This window comes from Mobula hypostoma, chromosome 15 (genome assembly GCF_963921235.1).
Source record: "Mobula hypostoma chromosome 15, sMobHyp1.1, whole genome shotgun sequence".
Classification (NCBI taxonomy): Eukaryota; Metazoa; Chordata; class Chondrichthyes; order Myliobatiformes; family Myliobatidae; genus Mobula; species Mobula hypostoma.
In genome coordinates, this window is record NC_086111.1 from 54,969,519 (window position 1) to 54,991,910 (window position 22,392).

The window sequence follows — 22,392 nt, forward strand, 5'->3', positions numbered from 1 at the left end:
ACTTTTCAGGCATGTCCCTAGAAACAAATGGGCCACGATTACTCATTTAGTTCCTTAACCCTGGAATGCTCCGCAGAGAATAAGTCATGTCTGACTCCATTCTAAAATCTCAGAGTGAAAAAAAATCTATCCGTTTCAGATTTGAAATTGCCAATTAACCCTCATTAGCTGAGTATTGCAGAAGAGGATTACAAATTCTTCCCACATTCCGCAAGTATATCCTCGCCATGAACGGCCTTAACAATCCTATATAATTCTTAGTTATTGCTGCATCAAGTACTTGTACTTAATTCACAGCAAGGAATATACAATTACGTCAGACAATAATCATGTAAAACAGCATTAACCTCCCCCCGCCACCACAACCACCAGCATCATCCCGGTGCTGGTGATCAGTGGTTTGTTTAATCAGGAACCAAGCAAGCATTGGCATTTTGAAAACTGGTGGACAACCCACCAAAACAGATGGAGTCTCATAGGCTCTGCAGGTGCTGTCACAAAGCACCATTAGTTCCAGTCAATTCTGACCTTCGTTGGCTTTTGGAAGTATTTTACATATGCTCCCTGTAGCTGCAGTCCCAAGAGGTGTTGTGGTTTTCTCCCAAATCTCAAAGTCATCCTGCTTAGTAGGTTAATTGGCCACTGTAAATTAGCCCTGGTGCCACTGGATGATAAAATAATCAGGGAGACATCAATAGTGTGCAAGAAGGAATAGGTTACAGGGAAACAAAAGGGGGAAAAGAACTGATAAGATTGCTCCAAGTTCCCCCGTAGACTTGATGGATTGTAGTCATAAGAAAATATGGAAAAACTGTTCTGCTTTGAAATTTTGTTCTTCATTTTATGAACCTTAAATGATATCTTAATCGCTGTAGGAAAAGAATTTTTAGGTTGTGCAGTTTTCTTGTGATTAATGTTTCATATTTACATAATTAGATTGGAAGCAATAGAATTACTGTAATTAAAAAAACTATATCTAATTATTTCCTGTTGAAGTACAAGGTGATTTTTTTTATCCTGACCTCTAATAAACGCATAAGAAAACGTAGAACTAACCCGTTGCTTTTGGGGATTCCAAGGACTTTTGAAAGTTGCATTGTAATTACATCGGAAACAGATCGTTTCTGTACTTGCAACACATATCATTGTTGCTTTAAGTGCTTGAATGCTTCCTAGGGGGAAAAAAAAGTGTTTAAAATCGTTGAGAAACATAACAACTATATAATATATCCTTAATGTTGCAATACAAAAAGGAGTCAAGAATGATCACCAATGTTTTCCATACTGTATGAATGTAAACAATGAATGAACAGAAATATTCCAACATGTTATTTGACTATAAAATATATTATCTACTTCGTTTCTTTGATGTAATTTGCATATCTGTCCTGGTGTTACTAAGACAATGAACGAATAGAAGGAAGGCACAATAGTTCATCTTTTTAAGTAATTAACATTGTATATTTAACTGTTACACAAAGTTTTTGATAAATAAAATATTAAAATTGTGCTATGCATTATAGCCAATTATCTATATGAGGGAAGACCAAACTTTGGCAGATGGCAATTCTTGGCTTGGCCCTGAGAGGCGCATGTGTTCTCTCTACAAGGTTTTTATATATGATAGAAGTTATAATAGATATGATAGAATTACCAGAAAATAGGGAGTCAGGATAAACTGGTCACTTTCCCTTTCGGAAAGCTGTAACTAAAGGGAGTGCATCAGAGATCATTGTGAAGGCCTTATCTATTAACATCTCAGATGGACAGGATGACTGTATTACAACCAAATTTCCTGATGATACATGGAAAAGGAAGCTAGTGTGGTGAACAAACAAGTCTAAATAAGTCAGCATATAAATATAAACAGGTTAAGTAGTCAAAGTACAGTAGGTGAACTGCAGAAAAAAGTGAAGATATCTATTTGGCAGCAATAGAAAAGTTGAATATCATTTAAATAGTGTGAGATTAATACCAGTCCAGACAGACTGGAAAGGCAGGAGCGTCAAGAGCCAGGAGAGGTTGGATTGCGCTGAGACAATTCGGAGAGCTTGAAAACTCTTTCTTCAGGCAGTGAAATCTAGGCCCTTAACGATTCGCCATGGCAGGTTCCGGGTCCTAGTGCGAGGTTCAGACAATTTAAAAGCCTAGATAGTCTGGGGGCTCCTCTCTCCATAACATTAAGGCTGTGAGATCACCCCCAGTTGCTGTACTTCATGTCTGCGAAACTTGGCAGTGATTTGACCCGCTAATGGGATAAACTGAATACCGAGGCTTTGGGCCTACTCTGGGCTGCTCCAGGGATTTGGATCTAAGGACTCGATTTGGTTCGGAATGTTATTGCTGTTGCACAGTTCTATTGTTTGCATGAGTTGTTTTGTTTTGTTTTCCTCTTTCTCTACGGGCACTGGATGTTGGTCTTATTTCTTTTAATTGGGTTCTTTTGGGTTCCTCACTTTGTGACTGCCTGTAAGCAAACAAATCTCAAGGTTGTATAATTTATACATCCTTTGATAACAAATGCACTTTGAATCTTTGAATGCAAGTACTCAAGAGTTTCTGTAAAAGAAATACAAAGGCAGCATGTAGATGCAGCAAATAATTTACAACAAGAAGGATAAAGCGTAAGTTTTGTTAAAAACCCTTTAGGGCAATGGTAAGACATAATTGGGTACTGCATACAGTTTTAATTCTGTTATATATGGAGTATATAAACAAAACTATCTTAATCCGGCATGATTGAGACTTTAGTGGTGCAAATTTTTTGGATTATCTGGTGTTATTTTATTAATGGTGCTAAAAATTCAAATTCACCTTAAAACTAAATGTTACCTAGTGATGTGTTTATTTACTTTGCTTTTATCCCTTTTTTATTTCTAATGTTGTCCATAAAGAGCGGACATCACAGTGGAAGTATTGGCACACAGATCATTGAAGTCAGAGAGAGCTGAGGATATCAGCAGCGAGGACAATATTAGTCAATAGAAAGTGATTCTAAAAGAGTAAAGGTGAAGAAGGCATTCACTGGAGGAAGATGAATGGCTCAGACCGCCTGGAAGCAGCATAGCTAACTTTTTTTTGAACAGAAATCAATACTGGGGACCTTGCTGATTTTTCCTTCACTAATCAAGGATGTTATAATCAAGATGAGATTACGAACAGATGGACTGAGTATATTCAGGAATTCTTTGAAGACAATCGAGGCGAAAAACCAGAAGTTAAGAAAAACATTGAAGATCCAAGTATTTTAAAATCTGAAGTTCGTAATGCAATAAATAAGATGAAGAAAAGAAAGGCAGCAGGTCCTGATGAATTGGTAATGGAACAAATTATCACCCTTGAAGATAATGGAATTGAAAAATGTACCGATTTAATCAATAACATTTATGAGACTGGAATAATACCAGAAGAGATTTAAAAAATCAGTATTTATTACTGTTCCTGAGAAACCTGGAGCAATAGAATGTGAATTACATAGGACCATAAGTTTAATGAGTCATATCACCAAGATACTTCTAAGAATTTTAATTACAAGAGCTAAAAGTAAGATACAAGCTGAAATAGGTAAAGAACAATGTGGTTTTGTGAAAGACAAAGGTACAAGAAACACAATATTGATGTTAAGGATACTATCAGAATGAGCTATTCAAGTGCAAAAAGATTTGTTTGTTCGTTTTATCGACTACACAAAAGCATTTGATAAAGTGAACCACAGTAAATTATTTGAAATATTACAGAGAACTCTTGATCTAGATTCAAAAGACCTCCGCCTAATCAGAAATCTGTACTGGGAACAAACTGCCGCTGCAAGAATAGATGGAGAAGTGAGTCAGTTTACGAAAATCAAGAGAGGCGTTAGACAAGGGTGGGTTTTCTCCCCTGATTTATTTAATATGTACAGTGAAACAATATTACAAAAAATAAGAGACATCTTGGGAATCAAAGTTGGCAGTGAAATTATTAATGCATACCCATCAATAATTTTAGATATGCAGATGACACTGTGTTAATTGCAAGTACAGAGGAAGAACAACAAAACTTAATTGATATAGTTGTTGAAGAAAGTGCAAAAATGGGTCTATCTATCAATTCCAAAAAGACAGAATGTATGGTGATATCCAAAAAGAAGGAGAATCCTATCTGCAGGCTGAAAATAAACAGGGAAGACATAAAACAAGTACAGAATTTTTGCTACTTAGGAAGCTGGGTGACATCAGATGGCAGGTGCGACATGGACATCAAAAGAAGAATAGGGATGGCAAAAGACACCTTTACGAGAATGAAGAGTATACTGACCAATACTAAACTAGGCATGATAACCCGCCTCAGAGTACTGAAATGTTACGTTTATCCAGCTATGTTATATGGCTCAGAATGCTGGACAATATCTAGTAACATGAGGAAATGAATTGAAGCAGCAGAGATGTGGTTTTTGAGGAGGATGCAAAGAACATCATGGATGAGACAAATAACTAACGAGGATGTCATGAACAGAGCAAACACAGAAAGAAAAATAATGTATGAGATCATGAAAAGGCAACATAACTTCATTGGACATGTGGTTAGGAAAGAGGTGTTAGAATGCACGGTAATTATGGGAAAGATTGAAGGGAAGAAAGCAAGAGGAAGGCAAAGACAAGTGATGATGGAGACAGCAGCCAGAGAACTGGAAATGAATATCAATGAATTGATCCACTTGACCCGAAACAGGAGTGTGTGGGCCATGGCAGTCAAAGCACAAACTGGGCACGGCACCTGATGATGATGATGATGATAATCAATTGCAGTACATTAATCAAACCTAGAAATCACCAACCCTTTAAAGGAATGAGTCTTCCTGATTTAGCTACCCATTGCTTTGGCTAGTTAAAGCTTTGGACATTATATCATTGCCTCTCAAATTTTATATTTGGGTAATTAAGAATGTAGGTTTTTGTCATACGCTTCTTATTTTCTCTGTAATTTTGACTGATGTGGATAAGGAAGTCTGCAATAAAAGCAGAAAAGAATAGGGAAAAAAAGAAACAAAATAAAAAGAAAGATGGGAGACTGGAAGAGAAACAGCGATACAACATCATGGCTAGTAAGAGAGGCCATGTTTTCCTACTCAGTATGTTGAATGCCATAGGAAATTTAATATTAATTCTTAAAAGCCTATAAGTACAAATGTGATATACATTTTATGTAAGATGAAGCATGCTTTAAGACAAAATCTCACCATCTGGACTAAGGATCCAGGTGATATTAAGTGTTGGAAGTTGGGTTTCTTCAGATACGTGTAGCTGAGCCTTGAGATCATAAACATCTGAAGGGGTACTGTTATGGTGATGGAGCCACTCGTTTGGAGGTACAGAAGCTAAACACAAAGAATACTATTTCAGATTTTTCACAATCAATCATACGTAACTAAATATATGGCTCACAATAACATTAAAAATATATGAATTTACAAGATTGATCATGGAAAGTAGAGTCTAGAACTGCAATGTAATTTTGAACAGAAGATATTTTTTGATGTTTTCTTTTTAATGTAAGGAAAAATTTATGTCTATATCTGAAATTTGATCCTGGAGTTCTTGCAAACATAAAAAAAATGTGAAAAATTGTACAAGGGTTTCAGTAACTATTATTAAAGTCGGTACAGATAATGCAAGTGTCAAAAACCTTGAATCGCCTATCATTGATTTGTGGACCAACAAAAATGCCTTCCTAAATCTTAGCATCAGTTATTGTAACTCAAATATCAAAATCCTTCACCTTCCTTGTTTTTTACCTCAACAAAACTTTTAATAAGCCCCAGGTTTAAATGAAGAAGCAGCAAAAGTATCTTTGTTGGGTCTACGAGGCTTTTGTGCCACACTTTTCTGCCCTGGAACTAACTGCTTACTGAGTGGCTGCACTCTATTAATGTAACGAGATTCGTTAGCACAGCTATCCCGTTCACAAATGAAACAGCAGTACTCAATGTATCTGAGCTGCAATCCTAGTAGCAGCATTACTACTTTCAGATCCCACAGATGTTCCAGTTGTAGTTGCTGTACTTTATGTTTATCAACAAAACTTCCAAATTTCAGTGGTTTTCTTTCATGTGTACTGCACAGCCGATTGGTATTGAAGGGTGGACATTGCTGTTGAGTGTAGCCACACAGCTTTCAGGCCTAAGACTGAAGAATCAGTAAAAAGATGCCATTGCTGTGGATGATGCTGGCAATGCAAAGCATGCCCACGAATGCCTGGACAAAATGGAAAACTTCTCTACGTACATTGTGGGCAACATTTTAATCGACGAATTATGAATTGAAATAACAAATATAGGCGATTCCAAAACAACAGTGCGTGATAGGGAAATTTCATGGTGATTTTCATGATCGGCAGCCCAAGCTCCATAGGATACACCCAAAAGTATTCAGAAAGTAAAATCTTTGTTGTACGGTGTTTTTTCTTGGTACAACGGGAGGAATAAAAAGAGGAAAATGTGGCCCAGTATACACAATACAGAAAATGAAGGGAAGGGTGGGAGCAGATTAAAACCAAAGTTGTTTGTGCAGAATGATGCAACTGTTTAAGAACAGCTGTCATCTCATTCCATAAGGAGTTCCATATCAATGAGTGGAATGTGCGGCTGAAGGATCAGACTACCTGTTGGTATGGTGAGTTTGAAAGATTGGTCCTTCTATGTATAAGCATGAATTTTAAGGCTTAAATCTGTGATTGCTAAGTTTTACTCAGAGCACATTTACAACTTTACTAATCAATAACACAAATATACACTTACCTCGGACTTGTTGACATGTCATCTGTTGGCAAAAAAGAAATCTCTATTTTAGAATTGTATTACTGTTAATCAATGCACAACAAATCAATTTGTGATGTTGGAGCTGGAATAAGCTACCCAACTCTCAAATCACCTCCATTATTTAAACAAAAATCATGACCAATTTGAGCATGACTGCAACTCTGCATTCTACCCTACTCTTCACTTATTAAGACATCTACAGTACTTGCAACAGTTTAAGCCAATTTCCCTATTCTGCCTTTCAATTTGCGCTTCACTGCACATACTACTGGTTTGTTATTCATCAATTCCAGCCTGCCTCTGTACAGTTCTGTAGATTTGCATATCTATATACACTAATCTACAGCAACACTCATGTAATGCTGTAGGATCTCAACAAATCAACCCTCATCTACGGAAGGAATTTTGGGCTGACCCCCTTCATCAGCATTTTGAACAACAATGCTGGAGAAATGGATAGAGTAGATAGGCAGAGACTCGTCCCAGGGTGGAAATGGCTTTTTAAACTTTTTTAATTTTTTTCCTCTAGTTTTATTTCAATGGCTTCCTTCACCAGGTGGTTCCAAAAGCCATTAGCATACCACAGTAGTTTTGTGCTATTGAAGTCAGTCCTGTGTCCATTGTGAATACAATGATCTGCTACCGCCAATTTCTCCAGGTAACCCAAACGGCTACACCTCCTGTGCTCCCTGATGCAGGTTTCCACCGTGTGTCCTGTTTGGCCCATATACGCTGCTCCACATTCACAGGGAATCCTGTAAACACTAGCCATCCTGAGTCCCAGATCATCTTTGATCCACATAAACTGTGATTTGAACTTCCATATGGGTTTGTGGATGGTATTAATCTGGTCTTTCTACAGGATCCTGACAATCCTTCCAGAAACCATGGAAAGATAGGGAAGACAAGTGGTAGCTATGGGTTCCTCCTCATTGTTAGGTTTCCTGGTTTTTCTGTTGGCCCTTTTAAGGGCCCGATTGATTTCCCTCACCTTGTAGCCATTCTGTAGGAACATTATGCATAATCATCTTACTTCCTTGTGGAGACTCTCCAGGTCCAAAATAGTTTTTGCACGGTTAACCAAAGTAGAAAGAACCACTCTACATTGGGAGGCATGATGGTAGCTGTTATTGTTGAGCGTGGGTTTCCGATTAATGCCATGTTTGAGGCTACCGATCAGGAGGGATGGATGATGGGGTATAAATACCACTGAACTAGACATACCCAGGCATCCTCCCTGATGAAGATGGCAGAGTTTGTCATTGAAACATCAGTTAAAATCGATACCTGTACCCAGATGGAAGCCCAAGAATAGTTCATTCGTTACATAGACAGGAAGCACTAGGTCCTTTTTGTTTTGATTGGTAATGTTTAAAGAACTTGCCTGTATATAACACATCTCATTACCTAAAGGTGTTTCAGAGTGCTTTACTAGACCACTGATTTGGTCTATTATGCATAGAGTCATACAACATAAAAACAGACCCTTTTGTCTACTATCTACTATGCCAACTATCAGACACCTATCCATACTAAGACTATTGGCCTGTAGATTACCATGCCATGGCCAACATTTCAAAAAGTACACCCAGCTTTGGGTGGCAGGGTGGAGATATAGCTCTACCAAAGGAGGTGTAAGGTGCTCCTTCCCACCGCTAGCCTGCAGGTCACCCTTGGGCAAGGTGCAACGCCTGCTTAACCCGCTGATCAGGATCATGTGAAGCCATGGGAGTAGGTGGTGGATGGTCGGATGAGCAGCTTGAGCATATCACAAGACCTCGTTATGTGACCACTGACACAAGGCAGACAATCTCTGAAGAATGTAGATAATGGCTGGGGCCACCCATCTTGTAAAGGCACTGTCCAGAAGAAGGCAATAGCAAACCATAGACCATGATCACCCATGTCATACAATACGGCACATGATGATGACTCAGCTATATAGTAGATAGAATGATCGAAATGAATCTCCATCATACACATGCAATACAATTGTTCACCTTCCTGAGAAGTTATCTACAAATTCTAAATCAATACACTGCAATTATTGCACATTATTCAGCTATGTCCTGTGTAGTTCAAATGTGTGGAGATTAACTAACCATAAAATCATTCATACACAACTTAATGTTTGAATGACTAGCAGTTGCATTTGGAAGAGACTTAAAACAGTTCCCAGAAATAGCAGTAGAACCATAGGCATGTACAACACAGAAATGAGCTCTTCACTCACCTCATCCATGTCAACCATGATGCCTGCTATAGTAAAGGACATACCTGCTGTAATATGCAGCGTTTTGGTCTTCCTGGTGAAAGTTGCCAAAATTTACTACATTAGAGTGCTGATTTGCCTTAAGACAAGGGATTGTGTAAACTTGGCCTGTACTCCTTTGAGTTGAAGTGAATGAAAGAAGATATTTTTGAAACTTACAAAATTCTTACCCAGAAGAATGTTTCCCTGATAGGGAAACCTAGAGCCAGGGGTCATAGGCTCAGGATAGGGGAAGGGCATCCAGAACTAGAGGGCACAGCCTCAAAATTGAGGGGCAACCGTTTAGAACAGAGGGAAGGAGGTTTTTTTTTAAGCCTGAGAGCAGCAAATCTGTGGAATGCTCTGCCACAGACTGCCCTGTGGAGGCCAAGTCCACGCGGAAGTTCGTTTCCTGATCGGTCAGGGCATCAAATGAAACGGCGAAAAGGGAGGTGTATGGTGTTGAATGGGATTCGGGATCAGCCATGATGGAATGGCGGAGCAGACTCGATGGGCTGAATGGCCTAATTCTGCTCCAAAGTCATATGTCATTTAGAACGTGGATGAGGAGAAATTTCATCACTGACGAGGATGAATTTTTAGAATCCTCTAACCTGTGGAAACTCAGGCGTTACATTTATTGAAAAGTACAACGTTTAGATTTCTAGATATTCGGGGAAGCTGGAGAAATGTCACCAACATAAAGATTAACCGAAATATAGCGGAGCGGCATTATGCAAAACACAGAAAGCTGCACTTTGCAAACTATTACCATTAGAAAGAATCATTATTTTTATTTTTTAAAAATCAGCCAGTCTTGTTTGGGGATAAACTGTCAAGAGCCCCGCAGGCTCTCCGGCTTGCCAAAGTATTTTTCTCGAGCACACGTATTTGCTAACTGTTATCTTAACTAGAGCCGTTTAAATCCTTGTATTTTCAGTTTAATCTTGTCAAGTTAATTGTGACTGCCTCCTGTTTCGCGCATTCTATGATTATTTAAAGAGGACTCTTGTTTACTGCCTTAGTGAAGCTATTGGGTTGGATAGAGTGATTTGTCGCGTTGCTCTGTTCGCATTCCTATAACCTAGCCTCTTGTTTCCGTCTCTTCATGGGGAATTTGCCGCCCTCTGCTCTTGGGATCGAGTCGTTGCCGGTGACTGCTGTGACAGTCTACCGTTCCTCCTCTGCACTTGAGTCCAGTCTGGTGAGCGCACTCCGTGACAGGACCAGTTATTTCTTCTAGGCATAGTGTCTTCAAATGAAATTATCAACAAAAATGTTGAACCTGTCCTTAAACCTGTTATCATCTGATTTTGCATAGCCCTGAAAATTCAGTGTCTTTCTTTACAGAGTTACTTTTACCATGTACCTTCACTGGGATGTTGTGCTTCAGATAAGGAATCCCCTGAAATGCAGTTAGAAGTCAGACCGGCAAAGAACATTAATAAAGGACGTGAGTAAAACATGCGGTTAAGTGAAACGGCTGGTTATTTTTTAATATACGGTATATAATAACCGAGGCACCACTATGGGTCTTGAAAATGTATTTTCCAGACTATTTGTCCCAATCACTTAATTAACTACTGTAGTCCAGTACTGGAGACGGCAGTACGAATTGAAAGCGTTTGTTTCTAGGAGTTTCACCGTCAACCACGCAGTCCAGTCTTGCCACTGCTGCTGTCCGGTGAGACATGAGCACAGGAAAACATCGCTTCGACCGCAGAACCCCTAAGCGCATGTTTTACAAACATACCTACCGTACAGTGCAAGACTTGATAGCGATTAGTTTAAGATTTTATCCTTTGTTTACCTGATTTTTAGAAATCGTCGAAAAAATCGATAACATTGAAATCGAGTGAACTGTTGCATGAAGCGATGTAGGAGTAAGTTTACAATCAATAATATCTCCAATGTTCTTTCTGGGCGCTTTTGTGCTTCAAAAAGCCCGTAAACAACATTGGGAAAAATCCGGATTCACTGAAGTATACATTTTTTTCCTTACCGATACAGGGTCAATCGCCACGCCGAATTTGAAAAAGCAAAACAAAAAGAAAGATGTTGCCTGCGCCCGCATCGCCAGTGGGTGCGTTTTTCACGCTGCTCGCCGTGCGGAACACTGCTTAAGTCAGCGCGCAGCTTCCACAACTAATTAGGTTGGAATTACTACTCTTTTATCAAGGTGACGTATGAGAAATTTGCTTCTCATGAATGATCTTTATCCACAGACAAATGCTCCCGATGCCAACTCATCGGTATGGGAACAAATCTGTCATCTCAAACTCCCACTCACCTCGGGGTAATAACAAGTATGATTAACTAATGCAGTGAATTATTTAGACATTTAAAATATAAACGCATATATATGATAGTCCGAGAAAAGTGACCATGTTTTCATTAAAAGTAAAATGCCATAATGCAATCATTAGTAAAATGTACTGTATATCGAAAAATCCCTAATACAAGTGCTACTTGATTTATTGTGGAGGTCTGGATGTTCTATTTTTTTTTATTTCAGATATACCAGTTCATGACAAACTGCTGCATAAAGAATTTTTTAAATTTTATTTGTCATTTGCCTCCAGTTTGAAGGGAAAAATGTCCTGTCTTTATTTGCACTATAACCTGAGACAATAATTAACTTTTACAAAAGTTTACCATCCAGTCAATGACCTGGATGATGGCACCAAAGGCATGGTAACTGAGGACTTGATCTGGAAAGGAAATGCTGCTACAAAGCAAGGTATATAGTTTAAGAGGGCAAAAAATTGACAAAACTTTTTTTTTGTTTGTCAAATTTTGGGAAAATGTGAAATTGCCCATTTTTAAAAGAAAAAACAACCAGGTGACCCATTGGGGCACCCTTTGAGAGAAAGGTAGTACAGTCTTATGTGATGGGCTTTGGAAATAAAAGAAGAAAAACTCAGTTTATTAAAGAAGAAAGACGCGCAGCAAGACAAATATAGCTCCTCCTCATTTAACGAAGGACATTTTTGATGACAACATTTCTGGTTGATTTGCCACCCTTCAAGAATACTCTGTTTTCATTTCTTTTTCCTCGACTTAAAGCCACATACAGCTGACTATGCTGGAACACCGGTTTCTCCAGATAAATCAACACATTCTTCATGGTTTGGCCTTGTGCCTTATGTATAGTCATAACAAAGCATGACTGTATCAGGAACTGGCTCCACTGAAGAGGGACATCTTCCCCTTCTGATAAATTGACAGACTTTAGCTGAGAAGATCCTTCCAGAGACACAAGCCAGTTTTAGACCATCATGTGGAGCAATCGACATGATCTTCACAATGAGACAACTACAAGAAAAATGTTGTGAACAACTTCAACCTTTGTACATGGCATTCATTGACCTCACCAAAGCCTTTGACTCGGTATCAAGGGAACTCCTATAGGATGTCCTATCCACCTATGGATGCCCTGAAAAGTACATTCGAATCCTGAGACGACTCCACAATGGCATGCTTGCCACAGTCATGGTCAGCAACAGTAACTGAGTCTTTTCAAGTTAGATCAGGAGTAAAACAGGGATGTGTGATTGCCCCAACTTTGTTCGCCATCTTCGTTGCAACAATCATCCACATCATCAAGGACGACCTACCCCCAGGAATCGAAATTGTCTACAGAACAGATGGCAGACTTTTCAATCTTGCCCATCTCAAATCCAAAATTAAGACATCCACGAATTCCCTCATCGAGTTCCAATACGCAGATGACAACAGTGTTGGAGCTCTTTCAGAAAACCACCTACAACAGTTTCTGACTGCCTTCAACTGTGCATACACAAAACTTAGACTTGCCATCAATTCCAGGAAGACTCAGATCATCTATCAACCGTCACCAATTGAGACAAATCGGATAGAACCATCATTTCAACTTGGCGAAAAAACCCTGGAAAACGTGGACTACTTTCTATATCTTGGAAGTCACCTCTCCTCCAATGTCGACCTTAATGACGAGATCCAACATCGTCTTAAATGCGCTGGAACAGCTTTTGGATGTCTCCGAACAAGAGTCTTGCATGATCATGACATCCGAACAGACACCAAAATGTTAGTGTACAAAGCAGTGGTAATCCCAACGCTCCTGTATGCATCAGAAACCTGGACAACATACCGACGACATCTGAAGGCACTTGAAAAGTTCCATCAACGCTGTCTTCAAAACATCTTAAATATCAGCTGGGAAGATAGAAGAACCAACGTCAGTGTGCTAAATGAACCAAAAACAACAAGCATTGAAGCCTATGTCATCAAGAACCAACTAAGATGGAGCGGTCATGTTGTTTGGATGAAAGACGAATGTCTGCCAAAACAAATCTTCTGCTCCCAGCTTAAAGAAGGCAAACATAAAAGAGATGGACAACAGAAGAGATTCAAAGACGTCTTAAAAGCCAACATGAAGAAATGTAACATTGACATCAACAATTGGGAAACCAATGCCAAAGACAGGAAACTCCGGCAAGCCATCAACCGAGAAGGAACAGCAACTTTCAAAGCCAACAGATGTGCAGAATTAGAAGAAAAGAGAAGAAAATGGAGAGGTGGCAGCAACAACCAAAGCCCAATCTGCCATCTGGAACTACCTGTCCTGAATGCGAAAGAACTTTCAAAGCCAAGATTGGATTCCTAAGCCACTTGTGAGCCCATAAGTAGATCAACAGAATGAAGACCATCATTCTTGACCTCGGGATAGCCATGATGATGACAAATTCTTGGGATCATGACAATTGGCATGTCGCAAAGGTAATGCTATGGTTGTCATGAGGGATTTCAACATGCAGGCAGACTGGGAAAATCAGGTTGGTAGTGGACCCCAAGAAAGGGAGTTTGTGGAGTGTCTCTGAGATGGATTCTCAGAGCAGCTTGTATTGGAGCCTACCAGAGAGAAGGCAATTCTGGATTTAGTGTTGGGTAATGAACCGGATTTAATAAAGGAACTCAAGGAGAGGAGCCATTAGGAGGTAGTGACTATAATATAAGTTTTAATCTGCAATTTGAGAGGGAGAAGGTAAGATCAGAAGTGTCAGTATTACAGTTGACCAAAGGAGACTATGGAGCCATGAGGGAGGAACTGGCCAAAGTTGACTGGAAAGATACCCTAGCAAGGATGACAGTGGAACAACAATGGCTGGTATTTCTGGGAATAATACAGAAGGTGCAGGATCAGTTCATTCCAAAGAGGAAGAAAGATTCTAAGGGGAGTAAGGGGGTGACCGTGGCTGACAAGGGAAGTCAAGGATAGTATAAAAATAAAAGAGAAGTATAACATAGCAAAGATGAGTGGGAAGCCAGAGAGATAGTGAAACTTTTTAAAGAGCAACAGAAAATAACTAAAAAGGCAATACGGGGAGAAAAGGTGAGGTACGAAGGTGAGCTAGCCAAGAATATAAAGGAGGAAGAGGAACATAGAGGAGGTAAAAGCTTCTTTAGGTATGTGAAGAGGAAAAAATTAGTTAAGAGCAAAGTTGGGCCCTTGAAGACAGAAACGGGTGAATTTATTATGGGGAACAAGGAAATGGCAGACAAGTTGAACAGGTACTTTGTTTGTGTCTTCCCTATTGAAGACAGATCCAATCTCCCAGATGTAATAGTGGCCAGAGGACCTAGGGTAACGGAGGAATTGAAGGAAATTCACATTAGGCAGAAAATGGTGTTGGGTAGACTGATGGGACTGAAGGCTGATAAATCCCCAGGGCCTGATGGTCTGCATCCCAGGGTACTTAAAGAGGTGGCTCTAGAAATCGTGGATGCATTGGTAATCATTTTCAAATGTTCTATAAATTCTGGATCAGTTCCTGTGGACCAGCGGGTAGCTAATGTTATCCCACTTTTTAAGAAAGGAGGGAGAGAAAAAACAGGGAATTATAGACCAGTTAGCCTGGCATCAGTGGTGGGGAAGATGCTGGAGTCAATTATAAAAGATGAAATTGTGGCACATTTGGATAGTAGTAACAGGATCGGTCCGAGTCAGCATGGATTTACGAAGTGGAAATCATGCTTGACTAATCTTCTGGAATTTTGAGGATGTAACTAGGAAAATGGACAAGGGAGAGCCAGTGGATGTAGTGTACCTGGACTTTCAGAAAGCCTTTGATAAGGTCCCACATAAGAGATTAGTGGGCAAAATTAGAGCGCATGGTATTGAGGGTAGGGTAGAATTTACAAGGATGTGAGGGGATCTGATTGAAACATGTAAGATATTTAGGGATTGGACATGCTAGAGGCAGGAAACATGTTTCCAATGTTGGGGGAGTCCAGAACCAGAGGCCACAGTTTGAGAATAAGGGGTAGGCCATTTAGAATGGAGTTGAGGAAAAACTTTTTCACCCAGAGAGTTGTGGATCTGTGGAATGCTCTGCCTCAGAAGGCAATGGAGGCCAATTCTCTGGATGCTTTCAAGAAAGAGTTAGATAGAGCTCTTAAAGATAGTGGAGTCAAGGGATATCGGGAGAAGGCAGGAACAGGGTACTGATTGTGGATGATTACAGTGAATGGTGGTGCTGGCTCAAAGTGATGGGGTGAAGGGGTAGGTAAATAGGGGTATAGACTAAGAACCATGGTCAATCACCTTGGGTGCGCCTTAGCTTACTGTTTTGGACAGTCAAAAGGAAGCTTTACTCAGCAACCGGTGACGTACTAGTCATTGTTCTCTAAAGACAGGCAAAGGCTCAAATAAGGAACTATCTGATCTTACAGAAGCAGCTCAAGGTATAGCTAAATATGGGAAGTATAGTGTAGGGGCTAGAATGTTCTGGGGAAAAGGGGAAGGTGTCCGAATGAGGAACAGATGGGCTAGCTTTGGCTTAAAATAATTATAACTAATTGACCAATGATTATTTTGCACCTAATTGTATCTTAGCATGTGATTGAAATGATTCTAATATTATCTAAACTTGTAATCATAAGATTTCCTGCTAACTGATCAATGTTATAAATTGTGGAGAATTGTGTAATTCAGGGGCAGTGTCTGTACTGGCTCTTTTGGGAGATCAGTCTGAAACTTCCCCCATAGCATGCTGTGGGTAAAGAATAAAGGTTTGAAAAAGAATTACGTGTGTTAGTGTTTTTGTGCTACTTTTGTCTTTGCATCGGTGGGTCCAGTACGACAATTTGGCGAGCCAGCTAGGAGTCCAAGACAAGGGTCTGGTGAGACAGTGTCAGCGGTCGACTAGGTGGCGGTGACCTGAGACAGGTGGGCCCACAAGGTAACCTTGACCTCTCTCATTAATTGCCCACCTTGACATCGCCTCGTCTGGCGGGTATCCTCTGACGGACTCCTTCCGAAACCTAAGTTGAGGATCGTCCGAGTACCACAGGTTAAAAGAGGGAGGGATTAGCGTCCCGGTTGAGTTATAAGGTAAGGTAAGGGGTTAGAGTCCCCGACGAAGTATTGTGAGTATTAAAGCCTGGCGGCGGATCATTGCTAGTGATCTTACATTTTCTTTGAGTGTGTTACAGCAAATTGGTCAGCGGGTTAGTGGCAGTAACCTAATACATTTTGGAGCTGGTAACCGTTCTAACTGGCGTGTGGGGCTGGGGCTGGGGCGTATAGCGCAGTAAATTGACCAGCAGAGGGCAGAGCAGACGTTTGGCCAAACACGGGAAGTGGCTCTCCCCTGCAATCTATCCGGATGCTGTAAATACGTTTTGGAGTATACTTGTGACAATTTGCCTGACTCAGCACCCTGCCTTAGACCAGTTGTTAAGAGGGGAAATCCGCCACGTGAAGGTCAGGACCCTGAAGTGGGAGTGAGAAAAGGAGGTGGCTGACCCACCCGATTAGGAAGCACGGGGCAAACATTAGATAAGTCTGTAAATAACACACCATTGTTTAAACTATGTAAAGAGGACCCAGAGAGAGAGAATGATTACCAAAGGTTATCAGCATGCCTAAATGAGAAATTGGGGAGTGAAATTTGGCCTCTGAGTGGGACCTGGGATTTTGATAAATATCTGAAGGCAGAAGAAGCAATTTGGAAGTGTAACACTGGATAAAAATGGAAGTTTTAATGTCCAACTGGAGAAAAACAGCCAAAGAATTAAAATAACATTATCTAAGCAAAGTAGTTGGGAGCATAATGCATGTTGCAGAGGGATTAGTGTATGTGACAATGAAGGAAATTCGAAACTGTGGGAGATATTAAAAGGACTGTGAGGATTACAATAAGAATAAGGAAAAACAGAATAGGGAGATGAGATAGGTGGGCTGAGGATAGATGGAAGGATAATGATGAAGCCGGCAAAAGTAAAACTGAAGTACCTCTTTGCCTGTGAGGAGGAGGAGGTGGTGGTTGTTGACATCATTCCCATTGTCCGCATTCGACCCCAACCCACGGCACCGCCACCCCCCTATAACGTTGCTGCTGCCCAATCCCAGGCACCTCCGAATACACCGCCCCCAAGCCCAATAGCCTCCCGAACCAGGAACAACTTTGACTCTAGTATTGAAAATGATGATTCCGAAGGCTCGAAGCCGAGAGGGAGAGGGATCCCGGGGCAATTTCCCAACAGAACCGTTCCCAACCCTAGAGTAGGACAGCCGAACCAGGCGGCTACTATGCAGGTTTATACTCCTTGGAAGCCCCAAGAAATGTGTATGATCATGAATCAGGCCCCGAACAGGAAAAATGATCCCGAGGGATTTATATGATTGGTACAATCCAAATGTTTCCGGCGACTCCCCAGGATTTTTTTTTAGTTTGCGCTGCATGGCCCTTACCACCAGCGAACAGGAGAAATGGAAAGAAGCTATAGGGGATCATGCCAATTGGGAGTCCTTTTCCACCGCAACCCCACCCGCAGAACAGGTGGACAAAATAACGAAGGCTCTAAAGAAGGCTTTGCAGCGCCCCGTAGTCCTCGCTAAGGTCCATGAGTGCCGCCCAAAGGCAGGAGAGGACGGCTGCGATTTTTGGGAAAGCTCCTGCTCCCTTTATGCAACCCACGCTGGAGATGCCGCCTATAATGCCGGCAATACTTCGCCCCAGTTTAATTCGATGATATTGCAGTGCTTCCCCGAGGATGTGTCCAAGGCTATTAGAACGGATATGGACCGGCCCGATAGGAACAAGCAGGCCATGAAAAGGGCAGTTGAGCATTTTTGGAGTCATGCAGGGATTCCAAGCCAACCAGAGTAAAGCATGAAATTGTGCAGCCTATGCATCCGGTGGTCCCTAATCCCGCTATGATTTTAAGCAACATTCCACCGGACTCCCAAGTTTTTACTATAGCAGATCTGCAGCATGTGTGTTGGTTTTGCAATACTCCTTGCTCCTGAGTCACAGTACCTTTTTGCATTTATCTTTCAAGACCAGCAGTACACTTGGACTAGGTTACCCCAAGGGTGCACTTCCCCCGCCATTTTCTCGCAGATATTACATAGGCAGCTTAGAGATTTACAGTTTCCTGGGGGCTCTACGGTAATACAGTATGTAGATGACCTCCTACTGGCAAGCCCGTCAGAAACCTCAAACTTGCAGGACACCAAAACGCTTCTGAATGCTCTGCATTCATGGGACACGTGATCCCGCCCCAAAAGGTAAAGAGAGCCCCAAGGCAAGTGAGATTTCTGGGAACCCTTTTGAGTGCAACCGAAAGGCAGCTCACCCCAGAAAGTGACCCCGATCCTTGAGACACCCCCGCCCCCCGCCATCTATGCCGAAAGCCATGCGTCCTTTCCTTGGGCTGGTAAACTTTTTTCCCGATGTTGCTCTGTATACAAAACATTTGGGCCCTCTGGCTTCCAGTTCGCTTACAGGACACTTACAGCTAACTGAGCAACAGAGAGAGGCTTTTGAGGAATGGAAGAAATCGCTCTCGAGGGTGCCTGCTCTCGGCCGCCCGCTCTATGACCGTCCATTCCAGCTTTTTGTGAATGTTTCAGATGGCTGCGCCACTGCAGTGTTCACTCAGACTCATGGGGATAGACGCAGGCCTGTTGCCTATTATTCCACCAAGTTAGACCCCCTAGCGAAGGGATTACCCCCCTGTTCGCAGATGCTCCCGGTCATTTATTCCCTAGTTACGTCTGCTTCCAACATCACCCTCCAACAGCCAGTTAGTGTATTCGTCCCGCACCACTGTAGCGCTGCTGACCACCCACCAAACCCAACATCTGACTCAGGCCAGACTAAGCTGTTATGAATCAGCATTACTTAATAACGCACTCCTCACCTTTGCATACTGTGATACTATCAACCCTGCTACATTTTTAGAGACGGCACCTGTTGAGTTGACTGATCCTCCTCATGACTATCTGCTACGGAACCATTTCCTCACCTCCTACGGGACCCCCATCCAGAATGCCATCAGTATAAGGAACCTCCTTCAGGCCATACTCCTCCCCGAAAAATTAGCCATTATTAAACGTTCGGCTCATCTAAAAGACGAACCTGCAGTGACTAAAGGAAATAACAGGGCCAATTTGGCTGCCAAGCAGGCTGCACAGGAGGCGATCCTATAGTTTTAACTGCAGAACGGTTGGCTTTCACCCTAACTAAAACCACGAGCGCCGGGCACTCCAGACAGGGCTACAGTTCAAAAACTCCAGAGGGACGCCCCTGATTCAGAAAAACAACTTTGGAAGACACACTGATGTGCGCATTCGGTGTTCACAGGCCTCTGGCATACCCTAGTTGGCCAAGTTTGTATTCCTAATGCATTGCTGCCTATGTTGCTCGATTGCTTGCATACGGACACCCACCTTGGCAAGGGGGGAATGAGTAATATTTTGCTCTGCACATGGTAGCACCCCAGGCTGGAGGAAGCTGCAGCAAGCAAAAATACAAGCCTGTTTCATTTGCCAAAAGACAAATGCGGGAAAGGGAGTAAAGTTGTCCTAGGGAAAACCCCCTTGCCAAGTGGCCCCTTTGAATGTATTCAGCTTGATGTTATCGAACTACCACGCGTGTACTGTTATAAACATTGCTTAGTGATTGTAGATGTGTTCAGTAAATGGATTGAAGCCCTTCCGACCACCAATAATAAAGTTTCTACGGTGGTAAGGTTGGTGTTTACAGAGATTATACCGAGATTCGGATTGCCCAGACAAATAAATTCGGATAATGGCCCTCACTTTGTAGGAAATATAAATAAAGAGTTCTGTGAGGTGCTGCGCATCGAACAGCAGTTTCATTGCGCTTACCACTCGAAGGCTGCCGGAATAGTGGAACGGACCAACGGCACCCTGATAAACAAGCTGTCCAAATTAATGTCCGAAACCGGGCTGTGTTGGTTGAAGGTCCTTCCGCTGGCTTTATACCATATGAGAATTACCCCGCACTCCACTACAGGGGTATCTGCAGCTGAAATTGTTTATGGGTGTCCGGGAAGGACCCCATGGGACGCGGACATGCAGCCTCCCACCCAAATTGACCTAAATATCATCGGGGACGAATTGCAGAAGTACTTTCGCCAACTAACATCCTCTCTAAAGTTTCTTCACTCCCAGGTACAGAATGCCCTTAAGGAGCCTGGAGGTCAGGGAACGGAGTGGCCGGAGTTGAAATCTGGAGACTTGGTACTGATCAGGGATTGGGAGCGTTCCAAGCTTGGACCCCGGTGGAAAGAACCATTCCAGATACAGTACTACTGCAAACCCCAAAGGCCGTTAAGGTTCGAGGGCACAGCCGCTGGATCCACTTAAGTGATTGCAAACGATGGGCTCTGCAGGTGGACTAAAGACAAAATTTTCACTATCATAACTACCTCTGCGGTATTAAGCCTGGAGGGCAATTTATTTTATATGACTCATATGCGTCTGCGTGGTAACCGTACTGCATGTTATCCTTTGGTACAATCTGTAGAAGCATTATTTGTTGCTAACCCATTCGGGTTAAATTGGGCGGAACGTGACTTAATAGTGGAGGATAGATCGGGGCAGAATGTAAGGGGATAAGAGGAAAGCTTACAAGGGGGGCTATGGGAAAGTGCCTCGAGAGAGTGGGTGGTGAGACTACTGGCGAGGGCGTCGGGGATTACCCCTTCTGTTTTGCAGAAGGGGGAAGGGTGCGTCCTTGTCAGGGTTCCCCCGGAGATACCCTGCCTGAAAAAACATTGTCCGGACCGCCGATGTAGGGTAGACCCGGGAATATTCTCTTGCAAATGTATCCACGAACAATGCGTACCCCTCTTTAATGGAATTCAGTATGTATGTGGATATTGCAATGGGACTCATGTGTCGGCAGGTTCAGGGACTTTTGAATACTCCTCCCTGTATCCACAACAGCACTTGTGGTATGATAAAATAGTGAGTTACAAAAATACCTGCTACCAGGCCGAGACAGGATACGTGGTTATTGTTCAACGGTACCTATACTGCAGCTACCACCACTCTGCCTAACCTCCTTGCAGTAGGAACGATTGGACCACTTTCTGTTCCCTGCCCTCAGGTTGCCCATGTTCGATGGCGACTGACAGCTCAAGCCGTGAGTAAGGAATTCTGTACTGACTGGAGGAATCCTGCTACTCTGGGCTATGGGTTTCTGAGCTCTCTCTCTCTATGGGGTTTGGCAGGAACCATAGCTGCAAAGAACCGCAACTACCTCATTTGTGGGCAGGCGGCACTGGGAAACAATACGATGGAAGGTCTGGAGGCTGTTAACGGAGAACTGTGGATTATCAGTTGGCCCAACAGGGCCATAGTCGGAGACAAATGTATCACCCATGTTACTGACGAATCATACAATGTGACCTATGCCATTCAGTCTATTAAGAAACAATTGGATGATTTCAGGCAAGGTTCGGGGAAGGGGGATGGCTGGTTAGGATGGTTTCAGGGAGGATCATGGGGGCCTTTTTTTACTGCATGGGCTGATTATCCTCATTGTTATAATTATTGCTTAGTTACTGCCTAAATGCTGGCTGCCGACTTTTCACGGAAAGACTGATGGCACTCTGCTCGACCCCCATTTGATTGGTCATCATGGTATGATGAAAGGGGGGAATGATGGGGTGAAGGGGTAGGTAAATAGGGGTATAGACTAAGAACCATGGTCAATCACCTTGGGTGCGCCTTAGCTTACTGTTTTGGACAGTCAAAAGGAAGCTTTACTCAGCAACCGGTGACGTACTAGTCATTGTTCTCTAAAGACAGGCAAAGGCTCAAATAAGGAACTACCTGATCTTACAGAAGCAGCTCAAGGTATGGCTAAATATGGGAAGTATAGTGTAGGGGTAGAATGTTCTGGGGGAAAGGGGAAGGTGTCCGAATGAGGAACTGATGGGCTAGTTTTGGCTTTAAATGATTATAACTAACTGACCAATGATTATTTGACATCTAATTGCATCTTAGCATGTGCTTGAAATGATTCTAATATTATCTAAACTT

At 42.0% G+C, this 22,392-nt stretch overlaps 2 protein-coding genes across 5 annotated transcripts in view; one reads left to right on the plus strand and one right to left on the minus strand.

Annotated features, from left to right (window-relative positions):
* The window catches only part of LOC134356868 (interleukin-17 receptor B), a 29,172-nt gene extending 17,624 nt beyond the window's left edge, over positions 1-11,548 (minus strand). For 2 of the 3 annotated variants that reach the window (XM_063068090.1, XM_063068088.1), the window contains exons 1-4: positions 11,050-11,548; positions 6,776-6,797; positions 5,219-5,356; positions 1,057-1,172 (exon numbers count right to left, since the gene is read on the minus strand). In XM_063068090.1, the coding sequence (XP_062924160.1) occupies positions 1,057-1,172; positions 5,219-5,356; positions 6,776-6,797; positions 11,050-11,121 (348 nt within the window). In that variant the 5' untranslated portion in view covers positions 11,122-11,548. Of the gene's footprint in view, positions 1-1,056; positions 1,173-5,218; positions 5,357-6,775; positions 6,798-10,857; positions 10,963-11,049 lie in introns of those variants that run through there. The other variant, XM_063068089.1, reaches the window with a different exon arrangement.
* LOC134356870 (uncharacterized) lies at positions 10,104-16,466 on the plus strand. 2 transcript variants are annotated; one of them, XM_063068091.1, is made up of 4 exons: positions 10,104-10,251; positions 10,398-10,500; positions 11,058-11,226; positions 11,563-16,466. In XM_063068091.1, exon 4 carries the CDS (start codon positions 12,520-12,522, stop codon positions 13,693-13,695), a length of 1,176 nt encoding a protein of 391 aa, XP_062924161.1. In that variant the 5' UTR covers positions 10,104-10,251; positions 10,398-10,500; positions 11,058-11,226; positions 11,563-12,519; the 3' UTR covers positions 13,696-16,466. The 2 variants fall into 2 exon arrangements, with proteins under 2 accessions (XP_062924161.1, XP_062924162.1); XM_063068092.1 differs by lacking the exons at positions 10,104-10,251; positions 10,398-10,500 and adding an exon at positions 10,893-10,930.
* The last annotated feature ends 5,926 nt before the right edge of the window (positions 16,467-22,392 follow it).

Coding starts and splice junctions, on each gene's coding strand:
- LOC134356870 (XM_063068091.1), top strand. CDS start 12,520: ATGGCATGCTTGCCACAGTCATGGTCAGCAACAGTAACTGAGTCTTTT.